We start from the raw sequence: 20,285 nt of genomic DNA, 5'->3' as shown, positions 1-20,285 counted from the left end.
ACCATGACGGTGGTGAGACTTTGTAGATTGTAATTGAAATCATTTAACTGCTGGGGTAGTGTACAAGGTGGTCCAAGATACAGAAGGCTGCATTTCAGAACTGATAAGTTACCCCTTACGTTATAACACGAGCAACAAAGAAATGATCCATTTGGACGAGAAAAGTGTTAAACCGTAAACAAAACACAAAAGTGATTTATAGTAGTTTCAGGGCTTTATTTAAGTTAGTGATAATGCCAGAATCAATTTTTTGTGCTACTGTGGGCTTGGGACGTTAAGGTGGACGTTAATCAATGAATTATTTTATTAAAACAAAAAAAAGGAACAAACAAACGAATCAAACGTTTTTCATACAAAACAATTTATTAACAGATATTTTGAACAGGTGCATGATGTTGCACTGCGTTATAATCATGTTATCAGCCCCTTTTAAAGTAAAAGTTGATAAGCTGTGACAGTCCTGCTGTCAGAAAAACTTCATTATTGCCTCCGTTACATTGTACGCGCTTTCAATACAATTTACATATTTTGTCGGATCTTAACGATTTCCGGTTTCATTTCAAGTTATGGGGGTTGGTCAGAAATTATAGCACAATCAAGGATAAAGTTCTGGAAGCAGATCGTTAAAGATACTACAGAGAGAGAGCTAAAAAAGGTTCTTTATGGGCAACTCCCCTCGCTGAACACTTTGAAAGAACTTCCCATGGCAGTTTTTCAGGCAAACATGAAATTGCTAGTGCGCTTTGATAGCCACTCCAAGCTTGCACAGTCCCCTTTTCCTTTGCATCGTCTCAATATCTCTAAAGGTTTCGGACGTCACGGTATTGGAACATTTGGCTTCTACCCAGCACGATAGCCATTCACTTAGCTGGTTGCTAGACACTTGGGTTGGATGATTGCATCCAGCAATGTTTAAGTATTTTTCTACAAGACATAAAAAGTCACAAGCAAGGACGAAACACTCACTCACAGGATAAATTGATGACAGTGACTTAAAGTATTACTACTGTCCCCGTCAAAAGTTTCAGTTTGGAAAGACTGTTATTTTATACATTCCCAGTTCATACACAGCTTCAGTCAAGAGATCACGACGTCGATTCTGTCAATTGGAATCCAAGCATTTTACTTCCTTCAGATAAATTATTTTAACGAAATTAAGTATTATACGCTGCTGTTAACTGTTTTAATGCGGCCGACTCCCCTTCATTTACAATGTTGCGTTCCCCCGAAAATTCTCTTTCACGGTGTTCCGTTGATATTCCAAGGGGACGTAGGCGGTTCCAGACGTTTCATGACTTTTATCTTCTGTAAACTTACCCTGCTAGCAGAGGTTTCTTTCTGGCAAGCATGAACGAAGTCGTTCGCGTCTCTGGTATTTCGCGTTATCGGCTTGCATGCTAAAAGACTTGCCAGAAAGAAACCTCTACTAGCAGAGTACTGCAAACTCTTTGGTTCGTAGATGTAATATCCAATGTACCTTGACTGAAGGCATTTTACTCTTCCATAAGGCCTTGCATCTTTGATAGATTTCCTCAAGTTTGTAGTACACAAGGGCACACCAGGGAGCTATTTTCTTGTGTATGTCCTCGTAAATTGCGCGGAATTTTTCCACACAACCAGTCCAACTGAGACAGTTCCCATAAGTCGATGCGTCCTTTTTCAAGGGATTTTCCATATCAGTGTGTTTTTTCTTGTTAGTAGTTTTGATCAACAGCTCACTTTTATTACGTACTTTGATTAAGGACGGAGAACTGAGGATGAGAAAGAAAACACGAAACAAAAATTTAAAATTAGCTCTAAAGCCCAAGCACACTGTAATAAGATCTTGCCGCCCACTTGCATCCTCCGGAGTTATTTTATTTCTAGCTTGGTGCCATTTTTATGGGATGAATTACTTGCCAGTTACTGATCATTGCCAGAGTTTTTCTACGGGTTCTGATTTTCTTCCCGGGAAACAAAAAGATTTTAGCCCATGTTCGCTTGTGTCGCTTCTCTCTCAACTATCTGCATGGGAAGTACGAATAATTGTAGTTTGTCTGAAATTTTTTTACCAGAACTTCTTTCCAGTCTTCCTCCACCAAACCTTACAAACAAGGCACGTGACCACTATAAAGAGCAGCACGTTGATAAGAGTGGTGGGTGCCACGCGTCTCTGCGCTTCTCTCAAGTCCCGGATGAACGGATGGAGAAAACCCCAGGTGACTTCTGGCAAGAAATTTGGCTGAAAAAAAATTAGTGATTCAATTTACGGCGAGCGTTCACGATTAGAGCTTGTAAGCTCTTAAGCAACATACGTGCGTGAGACGACGTTATAATTACTGAATAACGTGAATTAAGCAACAAAACAACCTTTATTTAGGATTAAAGCCAATAGGAAACAGAACAAACATTCAACTTAGAAAAATTTAATTATGTAGGGAAAAAATTCCGAGTGTAAGGTTTGTTCGTCATCGCCAGATCTATTTCGAATTTAAACGATTTGTCGCCATTCACAAATTTGGTGAAGGAAAACAAAGGACTTTTGATCCTGTTGTCACTCGTCAGTTATAATGTTAGAAATGTAGCTTTGAACCTTTTAAAACTCCTTTGCCGCAAATATCTTTTGCTCGTGTTAACTCGCTTTAACTGTGCATTTTAGCTCAAGAAAAACTATTCACAATATCAGTTGGAAAAAGTAAAGAAACTTTCCAAAGTATTTAACAGAAACACGGCGATGTATTTGGCAAAATACATGCTACCGTGAAACCTTACGGGCATCTCCGTACTGCGGCCTGTTTCCAAAACTTAGTGCGCGAAATAAAACTAACATTATAGCACGTGTTAACAAGTTTGTCTTAGAAATTCGCACCCATTGATAAAAGCGTTTTCGATAAAGCTAATCACCAGTCTCAGTAAGTTATCGACAAACGGGCCAGAGGCCGCTTGTATAGGCAACCGAGGCTGCCATTCCTTCGGTTAAAGTTCCAAGGTCATCATGTTCAAGATATTTGGAATTTACTTGCGACCTTTCTATGGAGAAAAAAAATTAAACACGAAAAAAAGGATTTTGGCGATCGCCAGCCATGGTGGTTGTTGGGACGAGAAGAAAAACATTTCTTCTCCCTAAATCTGAGCGACGACTGTTAAATTTTGATCTAACTATGGTATATGCCGAGCACTTTAGTTTTTTTGGATTATGTGAGATTCCAAACATACCCTTCAAATATCAAGTCAAGGAAGGGTGCTTGGTACTGAAAACATGTTATTAAAATAATATGAATTAACTACTGTTATACACTCTAAAGAGACTTATTGACCGAAGCACTTGTGTCGAAAATGAGTTCAAACTTACCATTTCTTCTGACTTTCCGCCATGGCACGAACCGATTAACATAAATTTCGCGCCAGAAAAAAGTGAGACATTTGTCTCACTTTTTTATTTTTGTCTAGGCCTCGCTTTTTCGCTCGGACCACGTGATCCGAAAAGGATTAAGATGAGAAACAGAGAGAGGCCTAGGAGCTGGGCAATAGAAATCCGTCTTGAGAGGGTTTTGGAGTTACTGGAATACAACATGGCTCTTAAATTATCGTGTATCACTGAAAGTTTGTAGATACGTCTTTCCAAATTTACTTAAAAGAGAAATCTAACAGCTATTCCGCTAATTCCTATTCTGGAATACGGTCAATCGAACGCAACCTACCATTTTTAGGGTAAAAAAAATAAAACATCGTAAACTTTATTTTATTAAAATGCAATAAATCATCATTCCGATGATTTTTGAGTTTTGCAATTAATGTGTCCGCTTCCTACTCATACAAAGTGTGTCTGCTTTTCCGAAACAAATTATACATTATTTACTGTCAGAACAACAAATGAACTAATTTTCTTTTATGCTGACCTCGTAACATACGTTAACTTTTTTTACAATAAATAAGTTCTTCCTTCCTTTTGCTTTTACATTTTTTTTCTTTTTCTTTCTTTTCTTTTCTTTTCTTTCTTTTTTGCCTGCTATCTAGGACCTAAATTAGCCAGGGAGCTAACAAGACAACCTAATGGTTTATTTAGCTTCCTTGCTTTACACATTAATTTAACTAATAATTAATTTAATTTATATAACAACACTAAAAGATTGTAATAATCAACATGTAAATAGAAAAAAAGCACAAATAAACATTATCAACATTATCAACCTATTGGTATTCCAACGTAAAATAGTTTTCAGCTGTTTGATGCAACTAACAGCAGAAGCTTTTCTCGAGTGAAAATCACGCCTTAGCACACTAATGTTTAGTAGTCTTTAATATTTCTTTTGTTGTTATTCAAATTTTAAAAGTTTAATAGTGGCCTAGGAATTTTTATTTCGTTTTTATCTAGTCTATTTCCTAATTTTGATCATTTTTATGTTAGAAGGTGCTATAGTAAGTTTATAAAGTAATATTATTAATTATTATTATTATTATTATTATTATTATTATTATTACTATTATTATTTAATTATTATGAGTCACTTCCTGGGTATGACTGAAGTTATGGGTTGTGCGAATACATGGGGTGGGGTAAATATCTCAAGGAATGGCGCATTGTTTTGTTTTATCGTTTTTCACGTATTCCATTAAATTTTTCTTTTTCTTTTTTTTTCAAATACGGGCTTGGTTAAAATTTTGACCAGATTTGTATTAAAGTTAAACTGTAGGTTCCTACTTACCCTGTAGATTCTATATTTTTCCAACAAGCCTTCTAAGATTGACAGCGAGCTGTTACTGACAACGAACGGCAAATATTCTTTGGTAAAATCACGCGTCCACCAGGCTTTCTCAGTGCTGCTGATTTAACATTAGACAGAGAATTTAAGTCACCAAAAGTGACAAAGAAATTACACCTGGCCAATCACTAGCAATGCAAATGAATGAATCAATCAATGCTAACGCCAACTGTGCTGGAAAGCGCGCAAAAGGCCGAGTAACGATCCCTCATTGGTAAAAGTAAAGTAAAGTAGTTTCCTTTTTTTTAGCAGTTTACTTAATGTTCATAACACGGGGAGTGCTTGCGCAATCTTCTGAGCCAAAGGCTCATTATAAAGTTTCTTGACAATAATCCAGATCGAATTGGAATTTGGAAATATTGCTTTTTGAGGAGAGGGGAAAACCGGATTATCCGAAGAAGCAAGAACGAGAACCCGTCAACAACACTACATTTGACATCGAGTCCGGGGGGCGATTGCTGTCACCATTCCGCCATCCCTTTTCCCCGAAAAAAAAAAAAAAGCCGGCTTGTTTTAAGGTCTTTGGTGCAGGTTTCAAGCGTTTTTACAAGGCAGTGTTGCTGTAGGTGTCATTTTTTTTTTTTGGAACTTGCCAATGCAACTTAAGTTGGTCAGCAACACAGTGACAGGGCTAAGAAAGCTTGCGGGTCTTACCTTGGATGCATGAGAACTTGCCATAAACTGGAGCTGTTTTGCGTATAGTGGTACAAATACAACTGGGCACGGATAAACTGAGGAGGAGAATTGTCAAAAGGACCTTTTCCCATAAGCTGCAACACGTCTTGCTTTCCTAATAACAACTTGTGAAGCAAACTTAGAAACCACGGGTTTTCGCTGTAGGATTCTAGTGCCGCAAACCACATTTGCCAGTCCAGGCGAGGCTGATGAGGGGCTGAATGTAGGAGAGGACAAAAGTCACAAATACCATCAAAAAAAAAAAAAAGTTCAGTGAATTTGTAACCGGTACGAGAAAATCATGTCAACCACAGGAAATGACTGGGCTTTAATGTAGAGGGCCTTAAGATCGTTAAAATGTGGAAACGGCGCCAACTGCCAAGCTCGGGAGATGAAGTTAACAATAAACCTGGCCCCAGTTGTTCAAAGAGCGGAGAACTTTATCCACTGGATAAGTCACTGTCCAGCGGTGCAGATGTGCTCCAACTAATGCTTTTGGTAAGTTTTCCACACAATCTCATACTTAAATTTGACATATGCTTCTACTCTATTCACAAATTATGGGGCTATCGGGAAAATCTTGCACACATTTCATCGGCCGGATAGCGACCTATCCAGTGGATAAAGTTATCCGCCCTTTGAACAAACGGGGCATGAAATAAAGGAAAACATTGAAAGCAGTGCCAACAACGAGAAAAAAATCATCGGTTACCGGTTTCAAAGGATGAGAAATCAGTAGTTGTTGTGAGGCGCGGCAAAATAGAGAAAAGGTATCAAGCGCAAATCAAGCGCCGGATAACGCGTAACTGGTACAAAGGACAGGAAAACATGTAACTGGTGCCAAGCAAGTGTACAGGAAAACACTAACCAGTATAAATCGCGGGGAAAATGTAACCGATGCCAAGGACGGAAAAAATGTAACTGGTACAAAACGTGGGAAAACGAGCACATGCGGCCGTACGCGCATTGACTTGATATATAACCATAGTATGGAAAAGCAAGACAAGTCCTGGGTAGTCACTAGCTTAGGGTTTTGCATCCAACTGTTTCAGAGAGACGACTACAATTTTACTCTAAAGGTCGGACCACAGTGTCAAAATGCCTACAGCGGACTGTTCTCTCCAAAGTTTTGGGAGGTAGCCAATGAAGAAGTAGCCGATTATGTCGGTAATGTCAAGTACAGTAACATTTCCCTGCATTTCCAAATAAAACTGCCCTCATCCTTGGGTATTGTACTTACCGACAAAAGGGGGAGGCTGATTAATATTCCCAGGCTTGTATAAAAAGTTGTATTCCTGAAACAAGGAATTAACTGATGAAGGAAACAAAGCACTGAAATACAACACAAATTTATTTTCGATTTGGCATCAACGGACTAGCATCTTACCTCCCACGGTCCCTCGAGTGAATTGCTTCCTATGATGATAAGCTCAGGTCGGCCACCAACACCAGTCATACTAAAACATAACCAGCACATTGGATGTCACTACACCTGAAACTGCCTCAGCCTGAAATTTTTTTCGCAAGACCTTATCCCTAAATATAGAGAAGAGGGTGGCCTGTCGTCTCCTTTGACCCAAGCCAGTGAACTGCATGGAAAACCTTTACATTCATATCGAAAGGCGGACTGAACATGCGAACTGAAAACTGGATCGAACATACAAAGAAAAAGCCTCGCAGCAAGGACGAGAAACAACAAAAAATTAACGCTACCGGTGTCCCATGTGACACCGATTAACTCAGTACCATTGGTGAAAGGTAAATGCTGTCACCATGTACCCCTTGCCCTGATCCTTACTTTCCTACTCGACTTGCGGCTCATGTCATTTCATTTAACTTCAAATTTGTACCTGAGCTAAACTGTGTTTCGCGCTCCATACTACTAAAAACCAAAGCGATGCAGATTATCAACCAATGCTACATTGACTTGGTGTACGTTGTATCAACTGATAATTATTTCCTGATAAACTGCATGCAATAGAGACGCTACCTTCTGAAAAGTCCGTACGAGTTGGTGAGTTCCACGTAAGCAGTGTCACGATACAGATTAACAAACATTTTAGGAAGACTTCGTTGAACCACACGATCCACTGCTGTAAAGGAGTACTGCGTATTAAATGAAAAAATATTGAGAGAGTTAGCGAAAGTTTAGACCAAATCTGCGTTCTCAAAAAGTTTGAAGCTAGCCTCATCTGCACTCATTTTAACAAATAGACCAGCGTCCAAGCCTCGTTTTCACTGTGTGCACCAGTTCTCAGACAGGACATGCAAATTGAAAGCCCACTAGACCTCATGAGAGTGCATGAATAGTATTAATCTGATCTAATGTTCTTTAGAATTAACCATAGATCGAACTATCGCTCTAGTTTGACCGTCGTCTTCCCTGGGCCCTCGCTGACTCTCATGAACTCTCAAAGAGTTTGAAATCTCGTCACTTCTTACCACTTTAGTCTTCGCTTGACCAGAGAATAGGACATACAAAGCCTTCCAATCAATTCCCCTCCTTCGAATACGCTTGGACTGATATTAAGGTTTAGCTCGTCGATACAGTAATGCAATACTGAAGAGCTGTTTCCTACTTCAAACCTTGACAATGTGTTAACATTTATCTTGTTAATGTTGCCTCTTCTATCGCCAAATTCAGAGGTTTTTGAATCTTCGATCAAACTGGCGCTTTTCTCACCCCTTTTGAATTTCCTGGCCAAACAATTGATTGATCGATTGATTGATGGATGGATGGATGGATGGATGGATGGATGGATGGACGGACGGACGGACGGACGGACGAATGGATGGATGGATGGATGGATGGATGGATTTATTAACTGACTGAAATGAGCCCCATCTCCTAATTTTCTTCAACCACTGGTCTAAGACCAGTGATTTGAGCAGGTGGCTGTTGCAATGGTTCTTTGTTGACGATAAGCACTTAACGACAGAAAAATAGTTCATTAAACGCTACTCACCAAGCTAACAGCAAACATCAGCAAAGCAACGATAGAGAAAAAACAACTCTGTAACAACTGCCACAGCTTTGAACGCCTACTACACTGCTCCAACAGGCATCTAAAATTTCAAACAACAAGTCAGTGCTATCAAAAAGTGAATAAGTGTTTAGAGAATCCAGCCTGTAACTGCAGAAAGCTCATGGGTCAGCCGACTCCTGTCGAAGACTCGGAGTTTCTGTAGAATATATTACTTGGAAAGGCATTTTTTATTTGAGTGCCTTCAAACAGTCAGTTTTAAAATTATTTGATGGGATGAACGGCGTCTCCATAAGAAAATAATTGATTATGTTGAAAAAGCTCTGCATCTTCAGCATTATCTACGTTTGTCGTCCGTAATGTCTCGATCTTCCCTCATATAAGCCATCTTTGGTCCTTTATGATTCAACAGCACGCCTTTCGTGTTTTTTCACTTTTAATAAAAAAGCAGTGTTTTGATATTTTCTTGAGTGGAGGAAATTCTGGATATTGGCATAAATAACTCACACGGAATAACCATGGCTTTTAGATTATCGGGCAGCAGAAATACAATCGAGCGTAAAAAAAGAGCTGGAGATAGTAACTTTTGTACCTGGTAATTGTCCCTAATATTTCAATGAGTAGAGATAGAAAACCCATCCACATTGCAAACTGTGTAGCGAACTGGACTGCATTTATAAGTTGTTCAGGAGTAAATGCTAAAAAAAGAAAGCAAAAGAAATTTCACTCAACCGCCGGTGAAAACATGAAAAACGAGAAAGTTAATAAGTGGTCACTCTCCACTCTGCCCCAATCTTCCCCGTCCTTTGGTTGCGCACCGTGACGAAATGATGAAATGGTTAATATTGCATTGAGTAAGAATAAAATTACTTTAACAGAGCTACTTCTTATGAAACAAAAAAAACCCTGACCTTTCACTGACCACCCAAGACAAATCTATTGAGGAAGAAGCAATAGAAATCAATTCCTTATTAGTCATGTTTTTAAAACGTTATCTTTGCTGACAAGGAACTCTTTCAGTCCGCAAACGGCTTATTCGAGTGGGTGGCAAGACTACAATTCATGGATAGTTCAGTTATATTGTAAAGTTGAAGAAGTTGGAATAATCACTAGATAGTGCAAATGACGTGAATTTTTATTTTCAAATGAGGTTTTCGTTGGCGTTGCCTCTGTGGTTGCTTAAGGTCCCTATGGTGCTGTACGTATAGTAGACGCACGGATACCTGTCTCGCAATGAATTGGTTCCTCTTTTGTAATCTTGATGTTAAACCACTTTACTGTGCAAGCTATCATAGTTATCATCGCGATCAGGAAAGATAATGAAATGGCTCCCAACTTGATCCAACCAAACATCTCGCTGTGTAGGAATTCTTTAGCTTGCACGAATTTTGAATTCTCCTTACGAGTGTTCATCCAATCTAGAACATGTTCCACGAGTTGTGATGCCGTCGACGTCTCTTCTGTTCAAAACACGAAAAAAAAATATTTCAGTGCATATCTTCGAAAATGGTGTGCAATCTTTGCATTGTCTTCGATCGGCTAATCTTCGGAAAACCTCGGAAGACATAGACCTGGACAATTTTCAGAAACTTAACCAGCGCAAAATGCAGGTACAGAGCTTTGCTAACACACTTCAACCCTCCAAGTTGCGACCACTTCTGGTGCCATGGCAACTAAATTTTAACTCTGGCGACCTTAGCCGTTGCCAAACTTGCTACCATTTTCTGCACACATACAAAAAACCAATTCTTAAACACATCCATCAAGTATATCACTTCGCGGCTCCAACAGATACAAGAGTTGATTGTATTGAGAGAGACACAGCATAAGACCAGACGAACAAAAACAACTTGAACTAGATAGGTCTAATGAACAAATAGGAAGACTTCCTCTTTAGCACAGAGGTACTATGATCAGATATGGAATGTTGTCCCAGGCAAAGTCAAGAACTGTGATAACATCAACACCTTCAAAAACACCTTAAGCAAATACACAAAACCATCAATGCCTTTAGCTTCGATAAAGAAGGTTCCCTCATTATGAAAAAGAATGACTCCTTTTTATATTATCGACTTCATTTTTATTCTTACATGTAATAATCTATCTCCTTTTTTTAATCATACATATGTAATACACATGCGCACACAATTTGTTACATATTTTTTTCTTATTATATTCTTTTTGTAAATTCGATAGCAGTTACATAAGGCGGGTCCACATCAGCCTCTGGCTGCCAGATTGTAAACCTGCGTTACCAAATAAAGTGTCTGTATATATGTTTAAAGACTTAGTCACCACATTTAACGTGGAGGGTTACGCTTTCGCATCAGAAAATCTTTAGCAGCCGAATCGATTGATTCTTACCTTGGTGTTTGTTCTTTGATGAACAGGAAACCAACTTCGAATTCTGGTCTGCTTTTTCGTCAGAAGAGATCTTGGACCCTTCCTCAATATCTAAGCAAGAAACAACATGAAGTTTACCATGCACGACAAACGTCATGGGAATAGTTTTCGAGTTTGTTGGTTGGGAAGAGCAATTCTTCGAGAATCATCCCTCTCCTCTCTCTTGACAATGTTACTTCTCGTCTATTGATCAAAATTGTTGGGGTGGGGGGGAGGGGGTATCGTTGTGGTAACGCTGAGGCCACACTGTTTCGTGTATTTTTAGAAAACGAATTAATCCAAATTTAATAAACGTTCTAAGGGCTTCTGGCGATGATCAAGATGATGTCTTTAAGCCCTAGAAGCTTCCACTCCCTGATCTATTCAACTGGCATTTATTTTACGATGAATTTATCCTGTCCCGCCCCACACAAGAAAGCATTTTTCAATAAGGATAAAGAGATGAAACAAACACACAAAAAGAAACAAAAATGAACCTTTCACTATATTACTCTTAACTGCTCGGTAAATATTCTGTTTTGTTACGAAAAGACGAGGATATTCAGTACCTTTACAACTTTCCAACAGTTGCTTTTCTTCCAAGCTGTCGTCTTGCCTGATTTTTGTGTATCCAGCCTGAGTTGCATTTTTTGTCGCTGAAACATTAGTTAAAAAAAAAACCCATAAAAAGAATTTACTTAAAGTGGTGGCACTCTGTTAGATTTTCAATCATTTTCATTTGAAAACGGAGATTTTGTTACTCAGGATATGGTTATGGCTCTCATGCACATGTGCACAAAACGAATATTTTCAAACCCGTTGCTCGGAGACTGAACATTCTTTGTACTGTTTTAAGTGTGGACGGTAATTACGAAGAAACACGATGTATTTAATGCAGTTCGGTCTTACCGTAGTTTCTCGATTAAACGCCCCCGGCGTTTATTTAAAATTCGGCAGTTTTGGCCCGGCGTTTTTTCGAGGCCGGCGTTTAATCGGGGTCCGGCGTTTATTAATGAAATACGATTTTCAGCCATTTTTCCACGTTGATTTATTATTACCGATCCTCGGAAACCTGGGGGCAGTTTGCCGGACAATTTTCCCCTGGATTACCTGAAGTTACAGTATTATGGTACCGTACATACGGCAAGTGTACTATGTTGCAATCAAGATTTGTATCACTAACAAAACAGCACATAAACAATACATGAATGATGTAGGAGCAAGTAAATGATATGAGTACAAAGTTTTAAGTTTATAAACGGTAATGTCGCCAACGTCCTCCCGGTTCGTGTCAGCCAATGTGTGCAAATTCTTTAAGTTTTAATTACATGCTAATACACGCCGGGACCCCGAACAAACGCCGGTGCCCCGATTAAACGCACCCGGCGTTTATTTAAAAATCGACAGTTTTGACCCGGCGTTTAATCGGCGTCCGGCGTTTAATCGAGAAAATACGGTAAATCTACAAGTAAACTAAACGATCACAAAACCGATTTTTTTTTCCAATTCGATAGATAACAACATGGATGAAATGAAAACGCATTTAATGTGTACGAAAATGTTCTGAGGAAACATTTCTATGTTTTTATACGAAATGTAAGCATAAACGCAGTAAAACGTATATTTGGCCAGAATAACTGCCTACTTACGCTGACGTGTCTTGTTACAACACGAGCATACACATCTTCGACAGAGAAAGCACTGTATGCGAGAAAAGATGCACTTGTCATCCAGTAACGAGACACACAGCACGATCGTCAGAAGATTGAAGAAGTTGTAGTTGCCAGTGAACAGGATCAACAGCTGAAGAAATACCTGACATGACGAAAACATGACTAGGGTGAGTTAAACCAGTTTTTTTTTCAAGGATACAGTGGAGTAACAAAAGAAATATACAAGCAGACGGCACACACTGGCACACAATTTTGAAAAACCCCTTTTCGGCAGACCTGGCCTCTAAAACACGTGACCATTTAAGACCTGGTTTCTAGACTGATCCATACAATAACGGGAAGTGATGGCAAGCAAGTGTAAGATAAAGCTTATTGACAGTTGACGTGTTATCGAGTTACACAGGCATCTCGACAGATCGGAGGGTAAGCAAAGGCAGGCTGCTGAGGACAAACGGTTTCGGCGAAAGAACAACCAGATGACAGCCCCTCAGGACACTCCCTTCAAGTAAACCTGTGCGGAAGAGACTGCCTCTCCTGTATTGGACTGCACAGTCACAGCTGGTGATACTCCCGTACTAGCTGAACAAGACTCTCAAACTTCCTAGGCGCACATCCATGATCTTACGAGTTTGATGGACGCCAACGACGGAGTCAACCGAGAAAATTAGCCTTTCGTGAGCCTGTGTCCAGTTCAGCATGTGGAGTTTCCGCGCGCCGTGGCTATATTCACATTTGTTTGCTCACTTCACTTCATGGTGAGTTCTTTTTAGGGTTGAGTAAAGAATAAATGGCTCTTTGCTCGAGAAAAAAAAAAGGCACCTTCTCTTACCTCGCTACAGTACACAAATACACGAAGAATTCTTACAGGAGTAAATGCCAAGAAAGGGATTCCGATCTCAATCACATATCTAAAGAAAGCGGGAAAAAAATTCACTTACGAAGGAAATAAAAAGGTTAAATAAAATAAAACAAGGTTAAATGATATTCAAGGGTCTTAAATGAACAGCACAAACAAATTAATTTGAAAAACTCTGTCTATAACTCTGACGTAGTCGCACATTCTTTACTGTTCTAGTAACTATTCTCATTTGCATTTCTAATTAGTCTTATATATTTCTTTCTAATCTCGTATCAAGAGTCCTCAGGCTCTTAATGGGTAGCGGCTAGACCCCAGGAGAGACTCTGGGAAATTCGAAAAAAACTTTTTTTTGATTGGCTACCCCGTAACATTTATCCAGGATAACTGCATCATGCAGTTTTAAAAGAAAATAGACTGCAAGCAGTCCCTTTCTGGATAGTCGAGAGAGTGCGCGAGACTGGAGCGAGGAGAAATAAATGAGCTGTTAAAAACTAAAAAGATAAAAAGACCAACAATAATGCACTTAACAATTCAAAAGTAAAACAGGAAAATGCTAAAAATTCTTGAATGTCTTATCAGAGGGCATTACCCACCTTGGAAACTGGGATGAAATTGTAAAAAAAACTCATTAGCGTTTTTATTGGGGAAATGTCAACTTAAACTTTGGTAACACTGAATAAGTAACCCCTTTCGTTTTTTGCAAATATGTCGTTTAGAGAGCAAGCTAAGGACAGCTAGCACATTAGGCAGGCCAAAAGAAACTCGGAAATTCGGGAAATGAGATTTCTTTCTCTTAAATTCTCCGCGATTTAAATTTTCAGCTAAAGAATCCGAACAGACCATGTGTTAGCTTACACGTCAGCCCTAAAACGACCTGGGAATACAGCAAAAAAACATTTGAAGTATTTTGCTTAAATGTTCTCGTTGGTGCCCCTATTTTAAGACTAAATATAAATAAGGGAGTACTTACGTCAAAACCACACTTATTCTGTGAAACCAAGTTGGAAGTTTGTGAAAGTACCACGCAATCGGCGTGGGAATACACTGAAAGAAAGATTTATACAAATGGTGTCTTAATGAACACTTCGAATTAAGGGCGATTCTTCGTCTCAACTGATGAACACTGCCTTGTCCCCTACCTGGGATTCGTAATGCCAGTTAAGAGCGCTGAGTTGCCACCAAGATTTATCCATGTTGGTCAGCTTAACAACACCAGAGGCAAACATCAGACGAAACAAAAGCCACTTAACCAGCCAGAGCATTAAGCTATCATGGTGTCTGGAAACGTTTCTATAATAAACAGTTAAGCACAAACAAAAACATAATATACAGCTGTATGCTCTATTATTATTTTTCTGCTATACAGGTAGTTACACTATGCGTAGTGTCTTATTCTTCTCAGGGATAGCAGAGCGAGCGAACACGAGGGCGTGCACGTAAAATCGCCTCCCGCAAGCAGACGCAACGCGCGAGGGAATAATAATAATAATAATAATAATAATAATAATAATAATAATAATAATAATAATAATAATAATAATAATAATAATAATAATAATAATTATAATTATAATTATAATAATAAAAGCAGTCATTTAAACACGATAAAATTACAGCATACATTTAAACAATAAGTTAAGATTTTACTTACATGACTAATAAGCTAAAATGTATAAAAATTCAGGGGGAATTTTCTTAATCAATGGTTTAAAATCGTCCAACGAGCTGTTCATTCTCATTTCGTTGCCAAGCTTTAGCTTGTTCCAGTGTCTCGTCCCTTCGATCGCAGGTAACCTCGAGGAAGTTTCTTTTCTTAGGCGCTCGAGTGTTTCGCTCCCCCTTGTGCATGCTCGTAGCTCCTACTATCCATGAGAAAAATAACACACCACTGCACTCGAAGTCTAGTGGGTAGTCCACCAGCTGAATTTATAATCATTTAAGTTAAGCTGTGTATACTTTTACCTGGTATTGGGCATTTACATTGCTTCTTTTTGTGAAACGAAATATTTTGGCGCCTCGTCCCTACAAGGTATTCAAAAATCCAACCAAGAAAAACGCGGGCCTTGGTTTTGATTTTAAAAAATAAAAGAAGGGCATCCTCTATTTCCACCAATGCTTCTGAAGGCCTGTTTAAATCAGTTCTTGATCAAACATTGTATTGTATTTAGAATCTCTAATCGCTCATTATCCTCAGTCTCACTGCAGTGGTTAGTGTACCTGGCTCGTCGTAACTTAAAGAAATAACATTTCCTTATTCTCCAGGGGATGAAAGCAATGTTCCAAGGAGCAACCAGGATGGCCAGAAATCCTGATTCCCAAAGCAATGCATCCCTGAAAACAGTAAGAAAATAACTAGATTATTCGGAAAAACAAAAACAAAAAGAAAGAATGAAACAAACAAACACCAAATTCAATTATGTTTGAAAGACTGTGGCTTAACCTCCTTATTTCATTACATAATTCTAGCTTGCTTTTGCTTTAAGCTTTGCTATTTTGTTGCATTTAGCCTTGATTTTTATAAACATAGCCCTTTATCTGGCTGTTATTTAAGGAAAAAATCCAAGGATAACTGAGAGCAGTTTTCTCACAGAACATGTGCTACTGCATTGACCTAGCTTCTTTGTGATATTCTTCTGCAATAGATTTTTCCAATATCGAATCAATGATAGCTTAAACAGTAAATGATGTGTTAGGCAATATTTTGTAGAGTAATTTACAGTCCTTGTGCAAAACAATGTTTGAAATCTAACAAAAAACACTAAAATCTAACACACAACACTTTTACCCCTTATTGGCCTTAGCTATTCAATTAGTTTTAACTTGTGCTCACTTACCATTGATAGCGAATGAATATTTGGCCAACCTGCAAAAAAATGAAGACAATCAGTAAACAAACAGACTGATAATAATTTATTATCTGATTTTTCTCTATGCAGATCTAACTGAAACGTAAGCTTTTTCGAAAAACTCGCTGGGTTAATTAACAGCTGACCCTCCTCTTATAGATTCCACTTACTGTAGAACTTTCCTTAAGTAGAGATCCTTAACCCTTTAAGCCCTAACAGTGATTAGCATCAAATTTTACCTCATAATATCAATGCTTATTCAACTCCTGAGGTCATGAGAATTAAGGATATGATCACCCAAGGTGAATTTTCTTGGTATTTTTATCAATAATGTCTCCCCAGTACTTTTATGAGAAAAGTATAGGGACAAGATCGAAGAATTTGTTCTTTGATATTTAAGGGCTTAAGGGGTTAAAGAGACCAGCTCAGAAGAGGTGCCTGCTTATAGGAGGGGAAAATAAGAAAACTAGCACATTTTTCTTTAACAGAGATTTCCTCCTACGAGATATGTTCAATGGCAGTCAGGTGAATGCAGAGAAGTAGAAAGATTTCAAATGGGTAAAATTTTGTTGATCACAGGCAAAAAAGTTGCGTACCATATACAGGTAGCTCAGCTCACTCGATAAGTACGATTAGGCCTGGGAATGAGCCTGGGTCAATGTTAAAAAGAAAGAGTAAACCAGACAACATTTCAGCTGAAAAAAAAAGAAGAGTCAAGTCTTTGGGCAACCCTTTCTTCTGCCTTCTGCCTATCATATTTACATCATATCCCAAGAACTTTTTCAAAGTTTATAAAAGACATCCCTCTTATCCATTCAGTCAGTGACAGTTAATGCCACAATTCATTAATCCTCTACTATTTCTCCTTCTGCTGTCGAACCTCTCCTAACTGGAGACTGTGTCACCCCACTCTCACACAGTCATTTTCTGGGCACTTCAGTTACTTGCAGATAAGACCTGCTTGGTGACAAGACAGTGACTATCTTTCTGCTAGAGTCTCTGTTAGACAAATGTCTGCATTACAGTCAAAGCTATTCTAATGAACACCTTAACTACCTAAGCCCCCCCCCCCCCCCCTCCACCACCCCTTGACCCTCAACAAAGAACAAATTGGAAACTCAGTCATGGGATACCCAAATACACACAAGCACTACATATTTTAACTTCCCAGAATGAACACACGCCCAATTCAAGATTCCCCTTAATTTGGGATCTGGGCCATCCAATGAACTATTGTTGGCCACTTTAAAAAATAAGGGCAATGGAGAAAAAAAAATGAAATTTGAAATAGGCCCTTTACACACCCAGCCCTTCAATAATATTATGTCAAGAACTTAACAGAACTCACTGCCAACATTGAGTAGTAAAGAAACCACAGCATGAGGAAACCCAAGCAGTCTCTACATCTTTGTGACACAAGCAGAACAAGAGACACTACAATACCCACAATACATATAAACTCCATTCCAGTGGGTGTGTCCAGACCCAGGGAAGGGGTAAGCCACAAAAGGGTGGGTGTCCTTTGAAACAATGAGCTGAATGATGTGTCCAGAGCTGAATAGACAAAAACAAAATGAAAATCAAGTTAAAACAAATACATAAGAAGGCCAACACTATTTTTTATGTACTAGCTATCAACATAATTTTTTCTCGGTCATACACTTGGATATAAGACTTTTCATTCACAATACTCCGCTGAAGGTTGATGGACATATATATGCATTGCTGATTGGGAACTAATCCTTTGGAATAAGTCCCCTAATAGAGTTATAATTAAGCAAAGGTTAATTAATTTAATGCAATTATAAGCAAGTAAAAATCAATGATAAAATCAATGATGTTTCGGCTACACATTAAGGCTAAATGGTGTCATGATGACCCGAAACATCATTTGATTTTTTCTTTGATTTTTACTTGCTTAAAAGAGTTTAATTTTATACTTAGTTGCAGCATATCAAATTAATAGCTTGAAATACACCTGCAGATTAGTATTTAAGCTTTGGATAACAAACCTCCTGATAAGATTAAGAGATTAAGTTCCTCCATGCTCCCCTTCAAAACATCTCCCCACCCCCACCCCCACATGCACAAGCACACTCTCCCTCCCTTGTACCAAATCCATAACAGCACTAATAGCTGGATACATTCAGCATTGCAAAAAAATATAATTATATTAAATGCAAGGTGATTCTTACTATGACAACTGTTACAAGACTTCATACAGTTCTCCACCATCCATCCATAGTTTCTAATGCACTCTCCTAATGCTGCCCACTTAGAACATGAGGAAGTCTTATCTATACATGTTGACACTAAAATATAAAACAAGTGATAATAATATTAAATGTAATTGAAACGCTTCAGTTGATGTATAACTGACCAACCTACACTTCGTTTTAGATCATTTTTTTATTCTTTGTTGTTTTAGCTCAGAATTCACCACATTTTTTGCATGCCCTAGCTAGTGTGCATACCAGGCCTTCAATTCCATCAGGGAACATTGCTTCAACATTTTATCCACTGCTTAATGCACTTCGTTTTGCAATAAAAATGGAAATCTTGCCCATAATCATAGGTTTTAAAATTTTTAATTACAATGAAGCATAAAACAACAGATAATACATTGGGGCAACGTCTCCTGCCCAGGAAATGAAGGCCACCATGCAAAAAGGTAATTCCGGAAAGACCTGAGCCAAAGCAACAAAAGCAAATAAAATGCACTTCTGTTCAGTAGTAGGCCAGTTATGTACTGAGCCCCTCAATTCACTCATTGTTAAGTAACTCAACTAAGAAAATTCCAGATAATGTTGGCCATTACATTGAAGTGGAAATTACTATTTTAACAATTTATGGGGATATAGGTGATCATGAGGGGGGGGGGGGGGATTTAATTTCAAGAAGGAAATTAAAGAAACTAGGGGTCTAATCCCTGCATCTCTTTGTGATTTAACAGGTGCCCTTATACTTACGAGAACCATGAGATGGCATTCACATGATGGTGGAAAGTAGCAGAACTAAAAATATATTTGGTAAATACATCCTTGCTACTAGGCTTGATTAATATGATTACCAGCTGTTGTTCAGGGAAACAAACCTTTGCTCCTTCCCCTGAATTTCAGAGGTGTAAGAAGTTTTGAGGACAAACTTTAATTTCAGACACTGAATTACCATCTGATGTACCTGAGCAAGCCAGAAAGTGGTTTACTATATTTATTTAAAACCCTTTGATTCACACACTTAATTAGATGGTCACGGAATGGTTGCCAGTAAAAAAGAATGCAAACAAAAACTGAAAAGCTTTAAATACATGTAGTTGAGTTGATTTATTATTAAATAATTATACACTGTAGCGTGATTCAATAAAACTGTGAAGAATAAATTATCCTTAACATTTCATAATTATTATGAAACGTGACTTTCTTTCTTAGGTTTTTGGGAATCATCATAACCAACATTCAGCATCCAGTTGTGTGACATGTTTGTGATGTGTTTCCTCCAATGAGAATGCATGTTGACGTAAACTACTTCAATGGTAGGTATTATCTAATTGGCTATTACAAAAGTGCAATGCCTAAATGCTTTCTAAAATTGAAACATCTCAAAACATACTTACAGTCACTTAATATATAACTAGCAGGGAGAATTCCATCATGACCGTAAAGACCTGTCAAAATATAATGAATAACAACGTCGCATGGTTTACTTGTCACATTCTAATTACACAGTTACAATTCGATCTCCTCATGTTTAGAGATCCTTAGAGTGTGACTGTGACGATTATAATGAAAGAGAAACATAAAAGATCCTCTGACCTGGTATTTGCACGTATAGAGAAGTGAAAGCAAATAAATAAATTGCTGCCATGCACCACAGGAAACCTTGTCGAACAACCTGCTGCTGATGAGCTCCAAGTTTTGTAACAGCGGCCATGAGACTCTAGCGTCAAAACTTGGGGATATAAAGGCGATCGATTTGGACACCTAGCGTTTCTTTGTGCTTGGTGCTACTTTTCTTCTCTTTTCTGATCCAGAACGGGGAAAACAAACTCGGTTTTCATTTTAAATCGGGCGCCAAAGATCACCTTTTTGTTAGAAATTTGAGAACAATGACAAAGGTCAGCTGCG

The 20,285-nt window shown here is 38.4% G+C and overlaps 1 protein-coding gene across 5 annotated transcripts; it reads right to left on the bottom strand.

Annotated features, from left to right (window-relative positions):
* Window positions 1-342: 342 nt before the first annotated feature.
* LOC146460689 (lipase maturation factor 2-like) lies at window positions 343-20,264 on the bottom strand. Of its 5 annotated transcripts, none has more exons than XM_085087878.1 (23): window positions 19,974-20,264; window positions 19,775-19,825; window positions 18,357-18,473; window positions 17,510-17,715; window positions 16,150-16,178; window positions 15,533-15,646; window positions 14,455-14,605; window positions 14,286-14,359; window positions 13,286-13,364; window positions 12,433-12,598; window positions 11,353-11,439; window positions 10,766-10,855; window positions 9,625-9,861; window positions 8,994-9,099; window positions 8,384-8,483; window positions 7,408-7,523; window positions 6,805-6,874; window positions 6,658-6,712; window positions 5,397-5,634; window positions 4,686-4,803; window positions 2,052-2,221; window positions 1,478-1,751; window positions 343-924 (listed from the first exon to the last, which is right to left on the bottom strand). In XM_085087878.1, exons 1-23 carry the CDS (start codon window positions 20,089-20,091, stop codon window positions 913-915), a joined length of 2,778 nt encoding a protein of 925 aa, XP_084944004.1. In that variant the 5' UTR covers window positions 20,092-20,264; the 3' UTR covers window positions 343-912. The 5 variants fall into 5 exon arrangements, with proteins under 5 accessions (XP_084944004.1, XP_084944005.1, XP_084944006.1 ...); XM_085087879.1 differs by having other exon boundaries at window positions 4,686-4,800; XM_085087880.1 differs by having other exon boundaries at window positions 20,053-20,264.
* Between the last annotated feature and the right edge of the window lie 21 nt (window positions 20,265-20,285).

Source organism: Pavona decussata, unplaced genomic scaffold (assembly GCF_977016875.1).
Source record: "Pavona decussata unplaced genomic scaffold, jaPavDecu1.1 SCAFFOLD_208, whole genome shotgun sequence".
In the NCBI taxonomy this organism is placed as follows: domain Eukaryota; kingdom Metazoa; phylum Cnidaria; class Anthozoa; order Scleractinia; family Agariciidae; genus Pavona; species Pavona decussata.
The sequence above is the reverse complement of the archived record's forward strand: the minus strand, read 5'-3'. Positions and strand labels throughout refer to the sequence as shown.

Coding starts and splice junctions, on each gene's coding strand:
- LOC146460689 (XM_085087878.1), bottom strand. CDS start 20,091: ATGGCCGCTGTTACAAAACTTGGAGCTCATCAGCAGCAGGTTGTTCGA. Junction 14,360..14,454: donor ACTGGCATTACGAATCCCAG/GTAGGGGACAAG, acceptor TCTTTCTTTCAG/TGTATTCCCACGCCGATTGC. Junction 6,875..7,407: donor TCGTACGGACTTTTCAGAAG/GTAGCGTCTCTA, acceptor GTTATGTTTTAG/TATGACTGGTGTTGGTGGCC.